An 18,845-nucleotide genomic window follows, 5' to 3' on the forward strand; every position below is an offset into this window, starting at 1 on the left:
AGGAATGACATGGAAACCACTCGCCCAAGTACTCGTGTCAAGTACCGTGTAGGGGATGTACACTCAGTCCTCATGTCCTCAGCTTTCTAGTTCCTGCCTCCCCACTGGAGGCCATGGAGGGGACACACACAGCCCCAACATCTTTCTGCCTAGAAGAAGAAACTCCTTTATCTTCCAGTTTACCTTATGTTCCCTGGACATACACATTGTTCAGCTGGGGCAGGAGGGGGGAAAAAACCCTAAAAAAGTTGCTGGGGTTCATAGATTCAAACCATTAAAAAAAAATAAAATCCAGAGACTTTTGTATGTAGATTGCTGAGCTCTTTGCCATTTCCCTGTACTGACCCCATTGCTATAACTGTTTATAGGTTTGCTAGTACGTGTGTGCCACCATCCTTTTCCTTGTTGCTGTTAGAAAGGATCACAGCCACAATTCTTTCAGGACCAGGAGTGAGTGAAGGGATTTGTGTCCATGCAGTAGGACTTCAGAACACATCTCGTGTGGGTTTTAGGTGCTCATCTTGGCATACATACTGATCCCGAGGTTTAGACACTGGGGTTGGAAGATGAAGCTGGAGAGAGCCTATGTGACCAGTATTTCATGACTAGCATTCTTCACACAGACACCCACATATGTATGATTCAGGGGATGTCTTTCCCCATACTGAGCTGGGCTCTTTGGAACTGGTTCCAGCTGACATGAATGCCTAATGACAGAGACAGTGAGGGGCCTGGTTCTTCCCCCTTTTCCTTTGGTTGATACAATAACACATACATCTCATTTGGCTTCATCTCTCTTTGCATCAAAAAGCCAAGACAAAAAATTCATGCAAAAATCAGTGTTCCCTGGCATAATTTGAAGTGCTTCCTTTTGTAGGCTTTCGACACCAATTGCCTCTGAAACAGCACTGCTGTACTGATTTTATCAGCCATAGCAAGGTTTGAGTGCAAGGGTAATAAAGTAATTCCTTTATACTTTGGTTTCCTGTGATATCATCTTTCACAGTGCCCATCCTAGAAAGCAAACACAGTGGAACAGCAAGGCACAGGGAATATTTATATCTGTGTAGCTGTTCAAAGTAAGCCCTGTGAGGAGTGTTGACCTCAGCTGGGTACGTCATCCAGTATTTGTTGGGTTGTTACAGGAGATAGCTGGCTACCTGGAATCCACCAGTGTCTGTAACGTGTTCCCTTTTCATTAAGTCATTTGTTTTGTCAAAAACTGCAGAGAGAATTTTGAGAGCTTTCTGTTTCTGCTCAGAGAAGAATTAATGATGCTAGGTACGGGGATCACCAAAGGATATACAGCGTTTGCTGTAGGTCTTTGGGGGTTTAATTCCACCTAAGAGGGATGCTGGCAGCTGCAGTTGGTAGGGAATGGAAAGAGATAGTTAGGAAACAACTTCTTTGGCAGTTACCTATTTCCCTTAGCCCAAGCATAAGAAGAGAATGCTTCCTTTGGCTCACAGGAAAAGGATTGTCCTTGGTTTAAGAAGCATTTTGACATATGTATTTCTCTTCCATCAACTAATTCCTCTAAGAAAAGCTGAGACAAAGGAGGTGATTATGAGAGTAATAATAGGCCCAAAGGGAAACACACAATAAACATACAAAACCCTGCTTGTTGCCTCCTGCAAACAGGAGAAGAAGTAGAAGCAAGATAAAATGTTTATTTTTATTATTAGTCCATAACAATGATATGTGTAGCAGGGTTTATCTGTTGTAAAGTGGACTATCTCCTCCTGAACTCACCTCTCTTCCCATCCAAGACTGAGTGGAGCATTTCCCCTTCCAGTAGCTGTGATGGACCCTCCCTTCAAAACCATGATTTATATGAAGAAGTAATAGCAACATGATGTTCAATGCATATTTTGTGTCAAAACCTGCTTATACACTTCTATGTTAGGAAACAACAGAAGCCAGCATGTGGCATTTTTATGTACTACCATGTCACTCTGATTTGACACTAGCGTGAGTTACTTTGGTTCCAGCTGTGTGCCTGGTTTGTGCTGGTTTGTGTATAAGAGGCTCATCTCTTCACACAGGACAGGCTGTGTTGTACAGCCAGGCAGCAGAGAGCTAAGGGATGTAAAAAATAATAGTCTCCAGGGACCTTCTGCATATGGCCCATCTGAACAAAAGGGACCCACGTACTAGGGAGTATGTGGATCTGGACTCCTCCCTGCCCAACACACAGACTGGCAAGGCACAGTGGAATTCTTACCCTAACCCAGAGCCAAGCTTGGTGGTTATATGCAGCCTGGGGGTGCATGAGTGTGTCAGGCAGAAAATGATGTGGATGAAGAGAGATGGAGTGAATCAAGTAGGAGTGGTGTACCAGTCCTGCCTGTGTCACCTGAGGGATCCACGTTGAAAGCAGAAAGTGCAGTTCTTCACTTTGTAACAGAATCAGAGTCTTCTGTAGCAGTGTTTTCTCCTTCACCATAATGACCAAACTCTTAAGTCCCAGCTAGTTTTCAGTATCCTGAGGCACTGAGGTGGTTCTATTTGCACACTCTTGCTTGGAACTGCTGCTTGTGAATACCCCTGAGCCAGTACATGAACTCCACTCCTAAGGGTTCGATCAGCAAGAAGAGGTTTTGCATGCCAAAGAGAAGCCTTTAATCTCCTATATTCTTGGAGAGAAAAGAGTATTAGAAAGTCGCTGTGTTGGCCCCACATGGGGACTGCTCGCCCCCAGCCGATTTTTGCCTTGCAGTGTGTTTTTACATGGGTTTTCCAAAATGTTGCCCAGCACCTTCCAGCCAAGGTGACTTCCATAAGACAGGACTGGGGGAAGGGAAGTAAAGGGGTAAATTGCAAAGTGACTTAGAAGAATGTCAGGAGTATTCCAAATCCAAAGGCTTAGAAGAGAAGATGGTTATTTCCAAAGAGAGTTACATAGCCTTCCCCAAAAGCTCCCTGGCAATAGCATTAGGTCATGATCTAGGCTTTTTCAGATTCACATCTGTATCTTAACAGCACCTTTTATTACTACTTCACACTTCAGACAAGTGCAGACACATAGCATGTGCGCTGTGGAACATGTTTCTGCAACGTATTTACAGTCCTGGAGGTAGTGTTTTGAACTCTGCCTTTGCAGTGTTTGGCAGTGACTGCAGTGACACTTGCATGATGGGAAGAGTCGTTGCCAAGTTGGGTAACTTCTGACAAGTATAAACGCAGCTCTGCCTTCTGTAAGCTGCATTTCAAACTGTTCCAGGGAAGAGACACTCCTGACATTAAAGGCTGCGCAGTCTCTCTGATCAGCTATTAAATCTCCCTGCTGGTTGCATTGAGCGAGGCCATAAAGAGCAAGCAGCAAGGGACAGTTGGGTGGGAAGCGTGTCCCAGGAGCTTTGTACCGGGTCTTGCTGTCTCTTTGTCACAAATATAACCCAGATGTGTGGTCTTCAGGAGTTCTCCCTAGAAGCTCTGTCTAAGCCAACATGAAACAAGTTGCCTGAGCTCAGTCCAGGTTTGTCTGCTCAGTTTTCCACGGACTAATGCTTGTGTCTCCAGGTGGCATTGCAAATGTTCTGACAGGCATATTAGAGGTGAATTCAAGGGAAGCCAGAACTTAACTGTACAATGCACGATGAGCTTCCCTTTTGCTTTTAAGGAAGAAATGTCCAGGCTATGGTGCGTGCATGTTGGTGGGGCAGTGTATAAAGGAAGACTCTAGGTAAGCTGCACTTCAGTGTTGCATTTTCCTCTAATGGCAAATTCATGTCAGAATTACATCAGGGATAAAATCCTTGTCTGTAAAACTAGGCCTATAAAACGGACCAAATTCTGCCCTGGCATGAACGAATTCCCACCACACTCAATGGGAAGTGAATGGGATGCAGCCCATTTTGGTTTTCAGTTTTCCTGGGCAGGGCTGTTTCTGTAAGAGCAGCACTTCTCTAACGGCTGTGATTGGAAAAGGTGCAGCGTATCTTCTAGATCAAGGCAATCACATGCTGGAGTCACACAGGCTGCCAGGCTGGAGGCCAAGAAGCTCGGGTCCAGGCTGAGCTCTGCCACCGAGTTCTGGTTGACCAACTCTTCCTTTGTCCTTCCCTCTGGCAGATTTATAGTGCAGGGTTTTGAGAAATACCAACTCTCTGATTATATGTTTGAACAATCTAATGTGCAGTAGCCACTATTATTTCAAGTGTTCATTGTCACTGCAGTTATACAGGGGTACATTAGAGCAAATGCCTTTCCTGCCTTGATAGTGCTCTTAAAATAGCTAGTCATACAAAGCCTGACATTGTATTCATATTTGCAACTCAAATCTGAGCTGCTGCAGAGTGCAGTTACACTGTATTTAATGGCATTCAGAAGAAAACCCTTGCCAGTAAGGGCTGGGAAACAGGAGCAAAAGGGTGAGAGTAGTTCCTGTTCACAAAGGGAAACCCCTCTGCAAATCTATGTTGGTGCATCTGATGGGAGCAGATCTGACTGGATGCTTTCCTTTGCTGGGGCAGGCTGCTTTCTGTGCGGTTGGTCTCTTCTGTATTTAAATCATTCAGATGATGATTTTGCCAGAATGCAAGACCAGCTTTATGTGGAGCTGACCTGTGGCCCAACAACCTGCCTCCAGCTGTGACCACGACCACTGCCACAGGAAATTGCAAGGACTAAGCCACAAATGGTTTGCAGCAAAGTTTCCCTTTTCATTAAGTCTCATCTTTAGTGAATATTAGCTAAATTTATGAAGATTTGTTGCATTCCCTCCCCTTTCCCAGTCTAAAAAGCCCTCTACATTATTGTGTTAAGATTGTTATTATGTAAAATCTCAATTACATTTTACTTACTTTTCATAGTTTCCTGTTGAAGATTAATGCCCAGGCTAACAGTGAAGCTGTTAAAATAATCTCTCTTCCATCTGGCCTACCTCCTGCCTACCAATAGCCTTTCCTCTGAACAAAGTAATCTTTCTTAAGGTGAAAAGACAATCCCATAACAACGTAGTTCTTGCTAAAATTTGGAAGAGAATGTGGGCACTCATCAGTCTATGTGATGTGAATACGGAAACACTCTCATTTTATTCCTAGGCCCACTTTGTCACTGTTCTTGAAACCCATTTTTTGATGTATAGCGGAGGCGGTGTTTGCTGTCTGATTGGTGTTGCAGCATTATGCCTGCTCCCGAGGGCCACTTGTGTTACTTGTTATTGCAGGGTGTAGCAGAAGCCACGGGCTGCTTGTGTTTCTCAGGAAGCAGAAGTGAAACATGGAAATGGGGTTCACACGAGGCAGCGTTAGCCTCCAGATAAAGCCGTGCCTCCCTGTGTGCACATTCCCTGGCACCCGTGATTATAAAACCCAGAAATAGGCAGCACTGGGTGTGGGCAGAAAATAGGCACGTCTCAAAAGAACTGAGTCGGAGCCTGAACGTGTTGTCAACGCGCTTAGCAACTGCAGAGCCCTCTCTTTGCTATTGTGCTGTTAGGCAATACTGGCAGGACTGGCTTCCCTTGTGCTCTCTCTTTCAAATTCAATGGTACGTTGTTGTGAACAGAAGGAGGCAAAAGCATGAATGTTTCTGCCTAAGGACAAGGCAGATCTCTTTAAATAATACCTTATTTTTACCTTGGGCTGGTTTGTTTCATGTAGAGGTGCCTGGTCTGGTGGGTTTATCTTTCATTTTCTCCTGTGAATGATAGCTGGGGTTCACTGAAGGAGATATAAATGTTGTGACAGTCCTGTGGCAACTGAGTTGGAAGATGTTACTTGTCATCCCAAGTTGTTCTGGCACCTCTTTACTGGATATTGCTTCACCACGTGCTCCACACCTTGGGACTGCTGCTGAGTTCATGGGTGGGGAAGAGGACAGTGCATTTCCATGAGGATTGCAGGTGCTTCAGCAATCAGCAGGGAGAGGCAGGAAGGGACTGTGGTAACTTCTGACAGATTTGAACATGAGATCCATCAGAGCAGAAGAGCCATACATGCAGTGTCCAGTTAATTCTGGTTTTCATTTTCTTAATCCCTTAGGTAGCATGCTAAACTGACAATGGGATTTGGACTAGAAATGCCATGGAGCATGTAGATAGTTGGCAACACCTGACCATGTGTGTCATAAGAGAATTAAATACACTCTGCTGATTCACTTCATTTCTTGCTGGTTCATCTGGCTTGGGCTAAGGGAAGTTATTAACTTGAGAGGATGTGGGGAAAGGAGTAAGATTTCAGAAGCTGGAGAGGATAGAAACATGTGCACATAAATGGGTTATTTTTCCCTTGCCTGTGTTGCCATTTCAGAAAGATGAGTATTTAAGACAGAAAATGCTACCATATGTGCCTGACAAGCTGCAGGGTATTTGTGCTGTGGCAGCGAGCCATGGATGGCAGCATGGTTTCAGTCATGGACTGGGACTTCTATTCCCAATCCTGTCAGTCTGATTTTCATCCGCTCTCAGTGAGGGCTCCACGTCCAAATATCTATCTGTAGTCAGAAACTGCAAAGCAGGAGAGAATCCAACCAAACTGTGTGCATGGGCTCAGCAAACTATGCAGGCATCACTGGGAGAGGTGTGGCAGCTCTCCTTCAGTGATGATAAAGGTCAGTCTACATTTCCACGCATGCTCCTGCTTCCGGAGATATGGAACTCTCCTGTAAAAATCAGCTGAGCCTGCACAGAGGTTTAGCATGGGAGCTTTCAGAACAGGAGCCTGTTTGCTTTAACAAAATGTGCTGAAGATGCAGGAGCGGGAGTCGTTAAGATAACAGCGGTGCAGTAAAGCCGTGTGTGACTGCAGTTACGTGTTGGCTCGACTCGTGCCAATTGATTCTGCCTTCAGCCTGTAGAAAGGAGCAGCAGGGTTTCATGCATGTAGCTGGGGGGAGAGTTCAGCCCAACTAAATTAAGAAGTCACTTAATAATGCATCAGAAATGCTGCATCTTTCTTTGCAGTATTTTCCAGGGTTTTCAAAGTTCCCCTTCAAAGATGGATGCAGCTTTTCCTTCCTTTTGTCTTCATTTTTGCACTGACTCTATTGTGTTTTATTTCTACCCTATCTAGCTTGCTTTCCGCATTACCCCTAAACCCAAGAGGGATGTGACTGCTTTTGTTTAACAACTTACACTTGAGCAGATTATTCCATTGCCAGCATTTCCTGGTTGGTGTGCAATGGAAATTACCCATAGGCTCACTTTGATGAGGCTGTGGAAACAATGTTCTCTACTGAATGCCTGCCCCATGACTGGCATAGGAAGGACAGCACGTGCTTTAGGAACACCTTAAAACAGGATGTTGAACTTTGAAGCCAGGGGATTCAGAAAGGGAGAATGACAGAGAGGAAGTGGTGGAAATGTTTTGGTTTTGTGAGCTTATGTTGGTGTTTCCAGTGGTTTAGAGCATGCCATGATTTGCTTTGGGCAGGATCAGGGCACTGTGGCAGGAGCATCTCTCCTGGGAAGTGGGTGCAAAGGGGGCCCAGTGGAGTCATGTGCCAGGAGCAGGGTTGTCTCAGGGTATTCCCTGTGTTTTACAGAGGTGGGAGGGATGAGGTGGTCTCTGACACCATAGGGCAGATGCAGCTCCCAGTGGTTTCCCCAGCTGTGTGTCTGGTGCATGAGGTGATGAGGAGGGGAGGGGGTGCTAGGCCAGGGTGCATATACAAAGAGGCTGGGTCCCAGCAGAAGCACGCGAGCAGCTGATGCTGTGTCTCCCACCCAAGGCATGGTCTGCCCCTTATGGACTCAATTTTGAACCATGAGCAGAGTTTTAGGGCCAACTTGAAGCCTGCTCTGAACCAGTTGCCAAACTTCCAGTCACGTTCCATCTCTTTTCCCCTAGATTGTAGTGGTTTTCTATGGCACAGAGAAGCAAGGCCAAAACCATTGCTGTGTTTTGCTGCATCATTAAAGAATGTTCCTTCAAACCCATACTAACTTGGGACTTGTGGTCTGCCGCTGCTCATCTGTGTGTGGCAGAAACCAGGCCCACACTGATGATTCTGGTGTTAACAACCCCAGTATCTGAAGGGCTTTTCTTTTTGTTAAAGGTTTTTGTGTCTTGTTGAAAAAAAAAAGGTCAAGAGTTTGCCCAATCTTCTTGGGCAGGATTCCTGTGAGTAGGAAATGAATCCATCCACTGGGATGTTACCAAAGACTTTCACATTGAGTGGCTTCAAAAGATCTTTAAAACGTTTATTTAAAATCCAAGTCAAATGGTTTTTAACAAACTGTCTCAAGATAGAAGAAACTGAGGTTTTGGAGTAACTGTATAGTTTATTCTTGGTATTGCAGTAGCACCTAGAGAACCCTATTGTGCTAGATGCGGAACAAACATACAACAGAGATGGTCCCTGCCCATGTGAGCTTACAGCCTTCAGCTCAGCCTTTGCATCGTCCTGCTGGGGGTGGAACACGCATTCATTCTCCTCACATGCTTCTCCCATTTTAGCTGGGCTTTCCTGGGGCAATGTGGTCAAACCTGCAAGCTTGATTTCCTCCTTACCCCAACAGAGAACAGACTGAATAGGAGGCAAGTCTCAGAGGTGACCAACTCGCCCTTTCTCAAACTGATTGCTGTAGATACCAAGCCTGTGGCTGAGCCATGTGGGCTTCCTGAGATCACTGCTGCTCCTTCAAGAGCTGTGGTTCCCTTGTTCCCAGTGTCCTCAGGCAGACAGAGGTGTCAGGATAAAAGGAAGCCTTTTCAGTGGTTTATGGTTTATATCATTAAAAAACCAAACCAAAACACTTTTTTGTTGTCTCCTAAGTTTTCCTTCTCATTTGGTACCTTCCCACGGTTACTGCCATATGGGGCAAGGGGGAAGGACGTAATACAAAGCAAATCTGACATCACACGTGCACGCTGTCAATCATCAAAGTGTCAAAACCAAAGCTTGCAAGAGCACAAACTTATATAAATGTGGTGAAAAAAACCAAGGACAGTGACTGAGCACATCAGGCCATCTTGTCCCTTTGGGCAGCTTTAAGATAGGGTGAAAAAACTCCACCCGTTTTTGGAGCTTGTCTCCTGGGTCACTATCCCATCCTTTTCCACCTCCTCTTCCAGCCCTCAGGTGTAGCTGGGGTTTGCCTATTCTAATTTACAGAGCCTCAGAGAGACAGTCCCATTGGTTCAAGCACAGTCAAGTTACAGGGTCTAAGAGGCAAAAGAAGCTGAAAAATAGCTGCTGCAGACCTTTTCTGTTCCCTTCTGTGCTCTCACTTGATGGTGTGGACTGGCTCCTACAGGCTGGGAAGGCGACTGGATCAAGCAAGTTAATAGGAGGGGGCAACTTCTGTCTATGCTTAGTTTGGGGCAGACCCCATCTGCTGTTTGTCCCTCCTACCCACCAAAGAGCAAGGGAAAGCCATTGTGCTTCGTTTGCAGGGGTGTGAGAAGTAAACCCAAAGCAAAGAATCCAGTGAAGGATATCCAACATGAAGGTCAGAGAAAGGGAGAGGAGAGGTCTGGAGCTAGGCAAACAGAAACGCTGAACTGTGATTTCCAGTGTGTGCTAGAGCCTTGCTCTGATTGAAGCTGCGTGCTTCCTCAATAATGCTGGCAGAGGCAGAGCAACTGCAGTCTGGCGTTGTGTTAGCAGAGGGGAAGGACAGCTCTTTCTGCTGAGGTGCTTCTAACTTGGAACCCCCCCAATAAATAAATAAATATCCTGAAGCTGTGTGTCACGGGTGCAGCTCAGCAGAGCTGTCTCTGAACCCCCCCACTTGCTTGCGAGGCAAGGGTAATGTCAGGAAACAGCGCTTAAAAACACAAGCCAAATGCAGAGTGCTCTGAAACCAGCCTGCAAATAAGAAAGTTGGGGGTCTGATTACTTGTGTCTAAAGGTTTTGTCATGGACACAGAGAAGATGGAAGGAAAAATAAATGGGATGAGTGCTCCCTGGCTCAAGCTCAATATTGAGAATCTCTGCTTAGAGCTGTCAAGGAAGAAGGGCTTCCTTGGCGAAGTCTCTTGTCCACATCCTATGATGCAGAACACATCTCTGGGAGCTACCAGTGTGCTTTGAGGTTATGGTACCCAGTCGCATGGAGCTAAGGAAGGGGAAAGAAAAAGTACTCTTTACCTCTGCAGAGGTGGGTCTGAGTCCCACATACCCCAGAAGTCTGGGGGAACTTGAATGGACTCCTGTGACCTGTTACAGGGACAGGTTCAAGCAGGTACTGTTTGAATGCGAATCCAAATTCCCACAGATTTCTGGCTGTCATTTGGCTGGGGGACTTTCTTCTATCTGTAACTCCACAAAAGAAAAAGAAACAAAAAATAATAAAGTAAAAGGTGCTTTTAAAATACTATGAGGAGAGAAACTGCCGTGGAAATAAATAGTGAAAATAACAATGTTAACATTGCCGGTGTCACAGCAGCTCTGAAATTCAAGTAGTGTGACCATGCCTACAGCACTTTCTCACAGCCACTGCCAGCACGGCCTGAGGTTCAGAGCTCAGATTGTGTCCCATTGTTCACTGAAACAACCAACTCCTCCCTGGTGCTGGAATGGATATAGAAAGAAAGGGAGAGGAAAGATTGATGCAGTCTCTGCTGATAATCAGGTCTTTACTGTGCCCACCTGATGTCGTGCTTCAGCGGGACAAAGACACAAAGTTCTCTTATTTTGTCCCTGTCATGCCTGAGATGTAATGGCCATGCTTCAGAGTTGGAAAGGGTATTGCTTCAAATAGTCCCCCATCCTCCTGGGCAGAGGGAGCTGGTCCACATCGGCTGTAGCCTTGTTAATCCGCAGCCGGCAGAGGTGCTGGAGAGTGGGGATGTTGTCTTTGCGGCCGAGCGGCCGGATGAGTTTCAAGTGTACTGCAGCTGCTGCCATCTCTTTCTGCAGGGGAGGTAGAGGAGACGGAGGCGGGTAAGGAGCCTCGTTCTTGCTTTCTGTTGTGCAGGACATGACATAGTGCTGGATAAGACTGACCACATCTGGGAAGGCCAGGATGCGAGGTTTGGACAAGTAGTTGGAGTCTAGCCGAAACTTGCTGTCAGTGTATTCGATGCGCACGTTCGTGGGACCTCGGTTTGTCTTGACAGAGAGTGTGAACAGGTAGCTGGGGTGGGTGCTGTCCCGTACCAGGAAGGTGCCCTCAGGCATCTTTTGGAGATGCTGCTTAGCCTCACTGGCAGTGATAGATCCCCAGTACCAACCTGGAAAAGCATCCGAGAAAGAACTCGTTAGGCAAAGAATGTATTAAAGGACTGGCACTATACTTAGGGAAGCCTTGAAGCCTACTGAGCTCAGAACCTGGTAAGCAACCAAGCCCAGTTTCAGTAAGACCTTCAGAAACAGACCATCTCTTAGTTCTTAGGGTTCTTGGAACCCTTCGTTCTAAGGGTTTCATACCTATGCTTGTCATTGCCATGCTGGGGCTGGGGATGAGGATGACTACTCTTGCAGCTATTGCAGTTTGCAGAGAAAGAGAGACTTTTTTTGCAGTTCTCTATCTTGACTCAGTTATAAAGGACAAAGCTTTTGCTTATACTAATAATAAATGACTTCAGGATGCAAGTTTGTAGAGACTGAAAATACACTTGCTGCATCCACAAGCCAGCCATGGCTGTTACAGAGCCAGGTTCCTATTTGAAGTGGGATCAGGAGATTGTTGCTGGAGCTCAGACTGCAGCCATGACTTTGTGAGCTGAACCTTACCAGATTCTCGAAGGTAGGAGAAGGTTTTTGCAATACAGAGAAGGTCTTCTTCAGGGTCTCGGATCTGAGGTGGGTTGCTCTCTGGAACTGGGGCTGCAAAGGCAGGTGCAGACTCCTCCTGGAAGGCCATAACTGGGAGAGGCTGCATGATGGGCTCTGACAGTTCCACCGCAAGGCCCCTGAGTGAGAGTCTCCTGATCTTTTCCTCCGCCAGCAAAGGATGAGGTCTGAAAGGAAGAACATACTCTGCTATGTTTCCTTGCCTTGAAATAGGTTGCAGTGTCTGTTCAGTGCATGTTGCATATGTGTTATTTTAAGCAGGTCCTCAATATGAGAATGTTTCAAACAGAGAGAGGAAAGGGGGAGAAAATTACACAGCTAAAGATGAGCCTTTAGAAACAAGGAGAAAGAGTTGGCCTCTTCCACCTTGTAAAAGGTGATATATCTTGCAATTTAGGCTGATTTTAAACCTGATATTTTTAGGTGTTGCCTTTTAGTGTGTAGTTTCAGAGGCAGTAAAGTTCACAGCATCATTACAGCTTCACTTGCACCACGATAATGCTGGAACATTTCTTTTTGTGCCACTGGGTTTGTTAGTCATCTACTGTAACATAATTAGAAGGAGAACTGGGAATAGCTTCAGATTTCTCCTACCCAATTCCTGCTCAAGGGTGACCTGATCCTAAATGTGTCTGTTAGAAATCAGGGTGAGCTGATCTTCTAGTAGAATAATGGGAATTCTTGTTTTAGCTAAACCTGTTCACCACACAATCCCTAGTGTTCAACTGCATGGCAGAGATCTCAGTGCAATGTAATCCCTGCAGGATTACAGCGGGAAGAGGTGCTGCATGGCTGGGCTGCTATGAACATTAATCCCTCTGTGGCCTAAAGAGAGTGTCAGTGTAGCCATCCAGCATCTAAGTGCAGTTTCACAAAACCTGGAGCTCTCATGGGCCATAGGTGCTCCTTCTCTGCAGCAGAAGGGTTCCTAAAGGAAAGCAGAGCTCCAGGGTGAGGACAGATGCCAGGGGCCAGGGAAGTCTTCACCCCCAGGCAGGCTCCTGAACAAAACTATTAGTTCACCTTTTCTCCTAGGCTCTTTGCCTCTGTGTGCCCTGTACTGCTGCATGCCCTGTGTTGTGTCACTCACATGCACTCGCTTGCTTGAGATGTTCTTTCAGACACTTAACATAAGATGGGTGAGTTTCCAGAGAGATTCAGAGTCCTCAATGTGAGACCATCGCAGCACCGCTGGAGCTGATGGTGATTGCAAAGGCAGCAGCCTCGTCCTCCCATATCAATGAGAAGTGGAAGGAGACTGAAGTCATAAGCACTTCCCTTCTCATCTTTGTGCTTTATGTGAAGAGTGACACTTGAGGTACATACATAAATGTGTTGTCAACTGATGTGCACACTCCACCGTCCTATGTATGGGTATTGTAGTACATAGCAAAATCCCACTAGTATTTAGAAAAGAACATTCTTTTTTCCATGTGTCAAATCACATTTCAGAAGCAGGATATCTACTTGATGTTCATAGTATTTGATGTCCATTGCTTAGTTTCTCTTGATGGGTAGGAAGCCAAAGCTAATAAAAGTGATTTGATTGCTGGCCCTTCCCCAGGCACCCTTGATCGCATGGACTGTGTTTTCAGTGGCTCTCACAGAACCGTAGTTCTGAATAGACTTTTCTACCTGGATATTGCTGTTGGGAAACCTCTGAGCTCCCTTTTAAATCCCACCTGAGCTACATTTGTAGGTATTGAGGGCTGTATTTTCAAAGGTATTTGGTTATATCCATCTTAATGTCATGGTCTCCGCAAGTGTCTGGCTGCTTGCCTTCCTGGAGGGAGGAGATTCCTGAAATTCTCCACTTCCCCCCATTTTGAGCAGAGAGGTCTATAAACCAGATCCTTCCCTGTACTGAACCTGATAGAACAGTTTGTGCTGCGCAAAGAGGGTCTGTTGGCAGAGCTTTCTCCATCAAGTGTGTCCTTATGCCAACTGTTCACTGAGCTGGAAAGGGACAGTGATCAATGTTAAGTAAAATCAGTCTTGCACTGCTCACTGCCCATTTGCTCCGCAGAGCTTGGACACTGCAGTCCAAATTCCAAATCTCTCTGTACTTATTCTCCTCTGGAAAATTTTTCTGGCTGCTGTTTGGTTTTGAACAGGAAGAAAACTTTTCTTGTTTCCCTAGCGTGGAACTCCGTTTTATGTACACCTGCTTTTGAGAGGGAATTAGGAACTGGCTAAGAGCCCTTGAAGAGAGAGCAAAGTTACGCAGGGAAACATACTCCTGATTCACTGCAGCAAGTTGTTCATTTCAAGGGCTGAGCCAGCTCCCAGCTGAGTCCTCCAAAAGACATCAACGGTGTGAATTTGTCAGTAGGTTTGTTTAATAGAGCCACTGTGCATCTCCGAAGCAGAGCCCGTGCGCTTGAGATGAGGTTTCCCACTGTGCTCCCTCATTCTGCCACTTGAAACTGAAGGAGCCCAGACCCCGTGTAGTGGAACAGGGAGGGGGGATTGGAAATTCTCATAGACTGGGAGGCAGCAGCATCTTAACTTTGTGTGTGGGTTGAAGACAGAGGAACTGCTGCTGTGACCAAACAGAGCAGCTCCGAGCACACGAAAGGGAGAGTAGAGGGAGCAGTGAGTAACAGCAGACTGCAAGTTTTAACGCAGATACATTTGCAAGAGGGTTAGGAAGAGTTTTCTGGAATAAGGACACGTTGAAAAAGGTACTGGCATGAAAAGTCAGCCCTTTAATGGAGCACAGTAAGTACTTGAAAATAAGGTGTGCCTGTATGAAAGAAAGTAGAGGGGAGATGTGGAGGATCAGGACTGAGCAAAGTGCTAGTACAACTGCCATGCAGAAGAAAACAAATGTACAAAATAGAGCACGTGTAGCTGGGAGCCTGTGTGGAGTCTGGAGAGAAACAGCAAATGAACTGCCTTGTGCTGTGGCAATTAGTGTTTCTACAGGCCATGGAATGCCAAGAAAGTTAAAGAGGATCAGATATGTCTGAGAGCATTTAGTGTTAGCTTTGCAGTCCCTTTGCTGATAAGCTAAACTTTGTAACACAGGACAAATAGTACAAGAAAAAGTGTATCGAGCTGCTCTCCCGTCCACCAGCCACATCCCAAGACTCCCAAGGGAGCCCTAGGAGAGAGAGCATGGAGCCAGGCTATTTGAAATCCTGTAGGATAGTGAAAACTGAGCAATAAGTTGTCATTAAACGAGATATTAAGAGGCAACCATCTACATGTTGGGCTACATAGCAAGTTCTTAGTGAGTGAAGGGAAGCAGTAGCTCTGGAATGTTAACCCTGGAGAAAAGCTTCACATAAGGGTTTCACAAAGCCCAAGCTGAAACATGAATTCCCTTTGCCTATAGGGCTATGGGAACTGCAGTAGCAGACTGCAGATGCGGGTGAAAACAATCCCACTTGAGTAGTAGGAAAGTGTTGGTAAGCATGAGCTCTGCGTGTCTGTGGAACAGATTTGGGGGGGGAAATAGCAGAAAAATCCCCATGCTTTAGTCATTTAAAGCAGACAAGGCAAATGCGTTGCCTCTGCGGAAAACCTGCATAGGCAATGCTGACGCTACAGCTCAGGCTGAAACAAATGCTGACACCTTCCAAATAACGCAGTGTGTGTAAAAATGCTGACTGATTCCTGCAGACCAGGTATGAATACATGTTGATGACTTCAGCTGGTCACAGAGACGCTGGAGTGCCAGCACACCAGTACCAGCCACTGATACAGGAGAAGGGACATGGTCATTACCTGTTCTACTGACCAAAAGTGGTGTAACCATACATGTTAGAACTTGATGATCTTAAGGTCCTTTCCAACCCTAACTATTCTATGATTCTATGTGCCCCCCCCCGAGCTTTCATTTTACAGAATGCTGTGTATGGGTAGGTCTGTATATATGTACATACATTTAATCTTTACCCATAAAAGCTATTGGAAAATGAAATTAATGAGTTTAGCATAAATATTTACTTAGAAATCGGCAAAACCATCTGAACTGTGGGGAAGTTTTTCCCTGTAAGCAGTTTGTTGCTGCCGGGACATGAGAGAAGCCCTACAGTCTGGGGTTGGTGTCTGCTGGTGTTACCCATGCCTCTGAACAGCACACTCCAAGGTTTTACTGATTTTTACTCCCCCCCCCCCGACTTTGAAAACCATGTAGTTTGTCAGCAGAAAGCAGGAATACTTCATGGTCCCATGATTTCAGCCGTGGAATCTAAAGAGCTGATACATAGGACACAGAGAACCCAGCACTAGGCTAGTGTAAGCCATTGCTCTTCCATTACAATCACACATAGCAACTCACATGAGCCGAAAAGCTATCCCTGGGAATCTCACTAATTACAATTATCAAACCACAGCATTTAAAAGAAGGTTGCAGAATCTCTTACCCCTGAACACAGAGGATCATGTCACTCCTGGACCAAGGGAAAAGCATTAAGTCTTCAAGAAGGTGGGAAATGCTTTCTCCTTTTTCTCTTCTTGTCTCCTTTTTCTTTGCTTCCGTGCCGGAGCAAGCTAGTCCCAGCCTCTGGTTAGGGGCTCACAGTCAGAGAAGGCTGGAGAGCCCCAGCAAACCCCTTCCACTGAAGACACAGAAAAAGCCAAGCCGAAAGCGGATCGGGCTGTCCGAGAGAGGCTTCACAGCGCGTTCAGCAACTTCAGCCGGGAAGATGTGTGCCCTCTCCCGCTGTGCTTCAGAAAATGAAGCGTTCTTGTTCTGCTTTCCAGCGAAGGACAACAAAAAAAAGTTTAAAAAAATTACCCAGAGAAAAGGGAAATTACACGTGTTTAAAGCGGAACTGATCTTCCTTCAGAGCAATCCGGTAGAAAAAAACCATCCAGAGCGCTCTGAAATAGCAATAAATAGGTAGCAATAAATAAGGGTGCAGGGGGGAGGAGAGCGGGAGCGCAGCGCCCTGCGTTGGCCCTGTCTGCCCGAGTGGAGAGGCTCGGCGGGGAGAAAAAGAGAAGAAGCCTCCTCGCTAATCTTTTGTGTGCCCCTTTTAATCTGTTCCAGGAAGCGAGGGGTTCCTGGAATCGCATTGTGTTCACATCACTCTTCCGATATCAGCCACGCGGGAAGCGGAGGGAGGGAGGGAGGGAGGGAGGGAGGGGAGGAGAGGGTATAAATAGCGGTGTCCGTAACGGCCGCGCTGCTGTCAGCGCCGCCGGCCGGGGCAGGCAGCGGAGCGGAACGGAGCGGAACGGGCGGGGCGGGGCGGGCTGTGGCCGTGCGGGGCCGCGCGTGTTCGCGGAAACGCCTTTGATCCGTTTCCAAGAACTTTCCAGGAACGCGGGGCCGCCGCGGCGGGCCCTGCCAATGGGCGCCGCCGCCACCGCCCATCCGCCAATGGGCGCCGCCTCCGCCGCTCGCCCGCCAATGAGCGCCGCCGCTGTCTTCCTCGCCCGCCAATAGGCGGTGCCGAGGCTCCCGCCCACCGCATGCGCGGGAGCGCGCGGGTGGAGTGCGGAGGGGCGTGGGGAGCCGGTCCCGGCTTGGGCATCTCGTGTCTGTGCACGGCCGTCCGCACGCCGCGCTCCCCGCAGGCCGTTTGTAGCGTTCATTTGTTCACACGCGTTTGTTTTTACGCACTCCCATGCGGGTTTATGCGTTTGTGCTGTTTCTGGGTTCATTTGTGATTTTGATCTGCTTATTTTAGCGCCCTCCCCGCGTGTCAGCATCCTCCCGCACCCGCAGCACCTCCCTGGGTCATGGGAACGTTTGCACAGTTGGGTGATGAGGGAGGTGGTGGCTGTGGGGCTGAGAATAGGGTCTGTGTCCCCCTCCGGTAAACAAGGGGTTCCACGGGAGGTTGTCACACTGCATGTGGTGCTTTCATGCCTCGGTCATCTGGGAATCCCCTGTGGATTTGGATCTCAGACTCCTGGGAAAGGTTCAACCACCCCCACCAGTTTGTCCTGTCCAAGAGGAAGAATTTCAGTTACTTATAGCCTTGTTGAGCCTTTCCAAATGCTTTATAACAGAAGCGGGATTGTTCTTTCCCTGCCATGGGCTGCCACCTCTTCACATAGCAGGGAGCAGCGAGAGTGTGAGAGTGGCGTGTCTGTCACCTCCACTGAAGGAGACTGAATGTTTAGAAATACTAGTCATTGTGCTGTTCAGAACCAAAGTGGATGGGGTGGGAACAGAGGGGAAGGTGATGGTAAGGATAAGTTTCAGAGGATGCTCCCACAGGCCAGACACGAGCCTGAGAGCAGGAAGCCTAAGTTCAGCTCCTTACTCAGCCTTTGCCTCCTGCTGTTTCATTTAGCTGCTGTTTAGCCTTCTGCAGGCTTCCATCTCTGTTCTTTACTACATCAGGGGCAGTGCTGTAACAAGCGCTACTGCCAGTACCCAGCTGTCCAAAGAGAGGTGCTGAGGGCCCTCTAAGAGCTGTCCAGTGGGATGGGAATGTCATCAAGCGTGCCCCCCTGACCAGTTTGTGTCTCAACCTGAGGTTGACCTCAGCTCACGCTTCATCTGGATATGGGTAAATTCACAGGAGAGGGGAGGAGCTGGCAGAGGAATTTCAGTCCTCACCTGCCCTATGCAAGCACAACAGTCACAAGATCATTCAAAGGCATAGTCCTGGCTCAGGGTTGCAGGGGGATGCCTGCATGGAGGTGCTCCTTTCTGTCTGAATTCAGAGGGATTTAAAACCTTGTGTTGGTGGTGCAGCAGCACAATGGATGCGAACAGAGCTAGCTTAGAGAGTAGGAAGTGGGTGCTGCCTCCCACAAGCTGTAGTTAACCTGCATGTTCAGAAGGTGTTTCGTCCTCAGCCTTGGAGGGGGGACAGAGATCTCAGCTGTTGTGTTTCTGAGGCTGGAGCACTGCAGCCCAGCGCAGCCACTGAGAAGGGAGCTTTACTTGCTTTTGTACTTAGAATTGAGCTCCATCTAGTGATCGTCTGGAAAAGCCTTTGTTTGCAGGCTCTGTGCTGTGGGTGGAGTAGCCATTTGTATGTCGGGAGCAGAAACACAACTCTAACTTACAGTGGAAATATCGCATGGAAAGGGGGGCTCGGCCAGCAGTTCGGTATCTGTGCTCCGTGGAAGCAGTGTAGGTGTTCACACCAGTGCGGACCCCACGTTGCTCACTATGCATTGCATTCCGATGCAGTGGTTTCCCCCTGCAGTCACTACATCCATGCTGCTCTTCCCACGAGTCCTGA

General features: G+C 47.2%; 2 protein-coding genes across 2 annotated transcripts in view; one reads left to right on the top strand and one right to left on the bottom strand.

Annotated features, from left to right (window-relative positions):
* MAPKAPK3 (MAPK activated protein kinase 3) overlaps positions 1 to 18,845 on the top strand; it is a 123,288-nt gene that overhangs the window by 48,168 nt on the left and 56,275 nt on the right. The gene's annotated exons all lie outside the window — the stretch shown is intronic.
* On the bottom strand, positions 8,122 to 16,758 carry CISH (cytokine inducible SH2 containing protein). Its single transcript, XM_061357328.1, has 3 exons — positions 16,059 to 16,758; positions 11,626 to 11,852; positions 8,122 to 11,123 (listed from the first exon to the last, which is right to left on the bottom strand). The coding sequence occupies exons 1-3, from the start codon at positions 16,103 to 16,105 to the stop codon at positions 10,621 to 10,623; spliced, it is 777 nt and encodes a 258-aa protein (XP_061213312.1). The 5' UTR covers positions 16,106 to 16,758; the 3' UTR covers positions 8,122 to 10,620.

This window comes from Neopsephotus bourkii, unplaced genomic scaffold (assembly GCF_033783945.1).
Source record: "Neopsephotus bourkii isolate Nb327-2 ecotype Australia unplaced genomic scaffold, CSIRO-AGI_Nbou_v1 NB_887, whole genome shotgun sequence".
NCBI lineage: Eukaryota > Metazoa > Chordata > Aves > Psittaciformes > Psittacidae > Neopsephotus > Neopsephotus bourkii.

Excerpts from the sequence above, each read along its gene's own strand:
- CISH (XM_061357328.1), bottom strand. The coding sequence starts at position 16,105 with ATGCTTTTCCCTTGGTCCAGGAGTGACATGATCCTCTGTGTTCAGGG. Across the intron at positions 11,853-16,058 it reads ATGATCCTCTGTGTTCAGGG|ACCTCATCCTTTGCTGGCGG; the intron begins GTAAGAGATTCT and ends TCTTCCTTTCAG. Across the intron at positions 11,124-11,625 it reads CTCCTACCTTCGAGAATCTG|GTTGGTACTGGGGATCTATC; the intron begins GTAAGGTTCAGC and ends ATGCTTTTCCAG.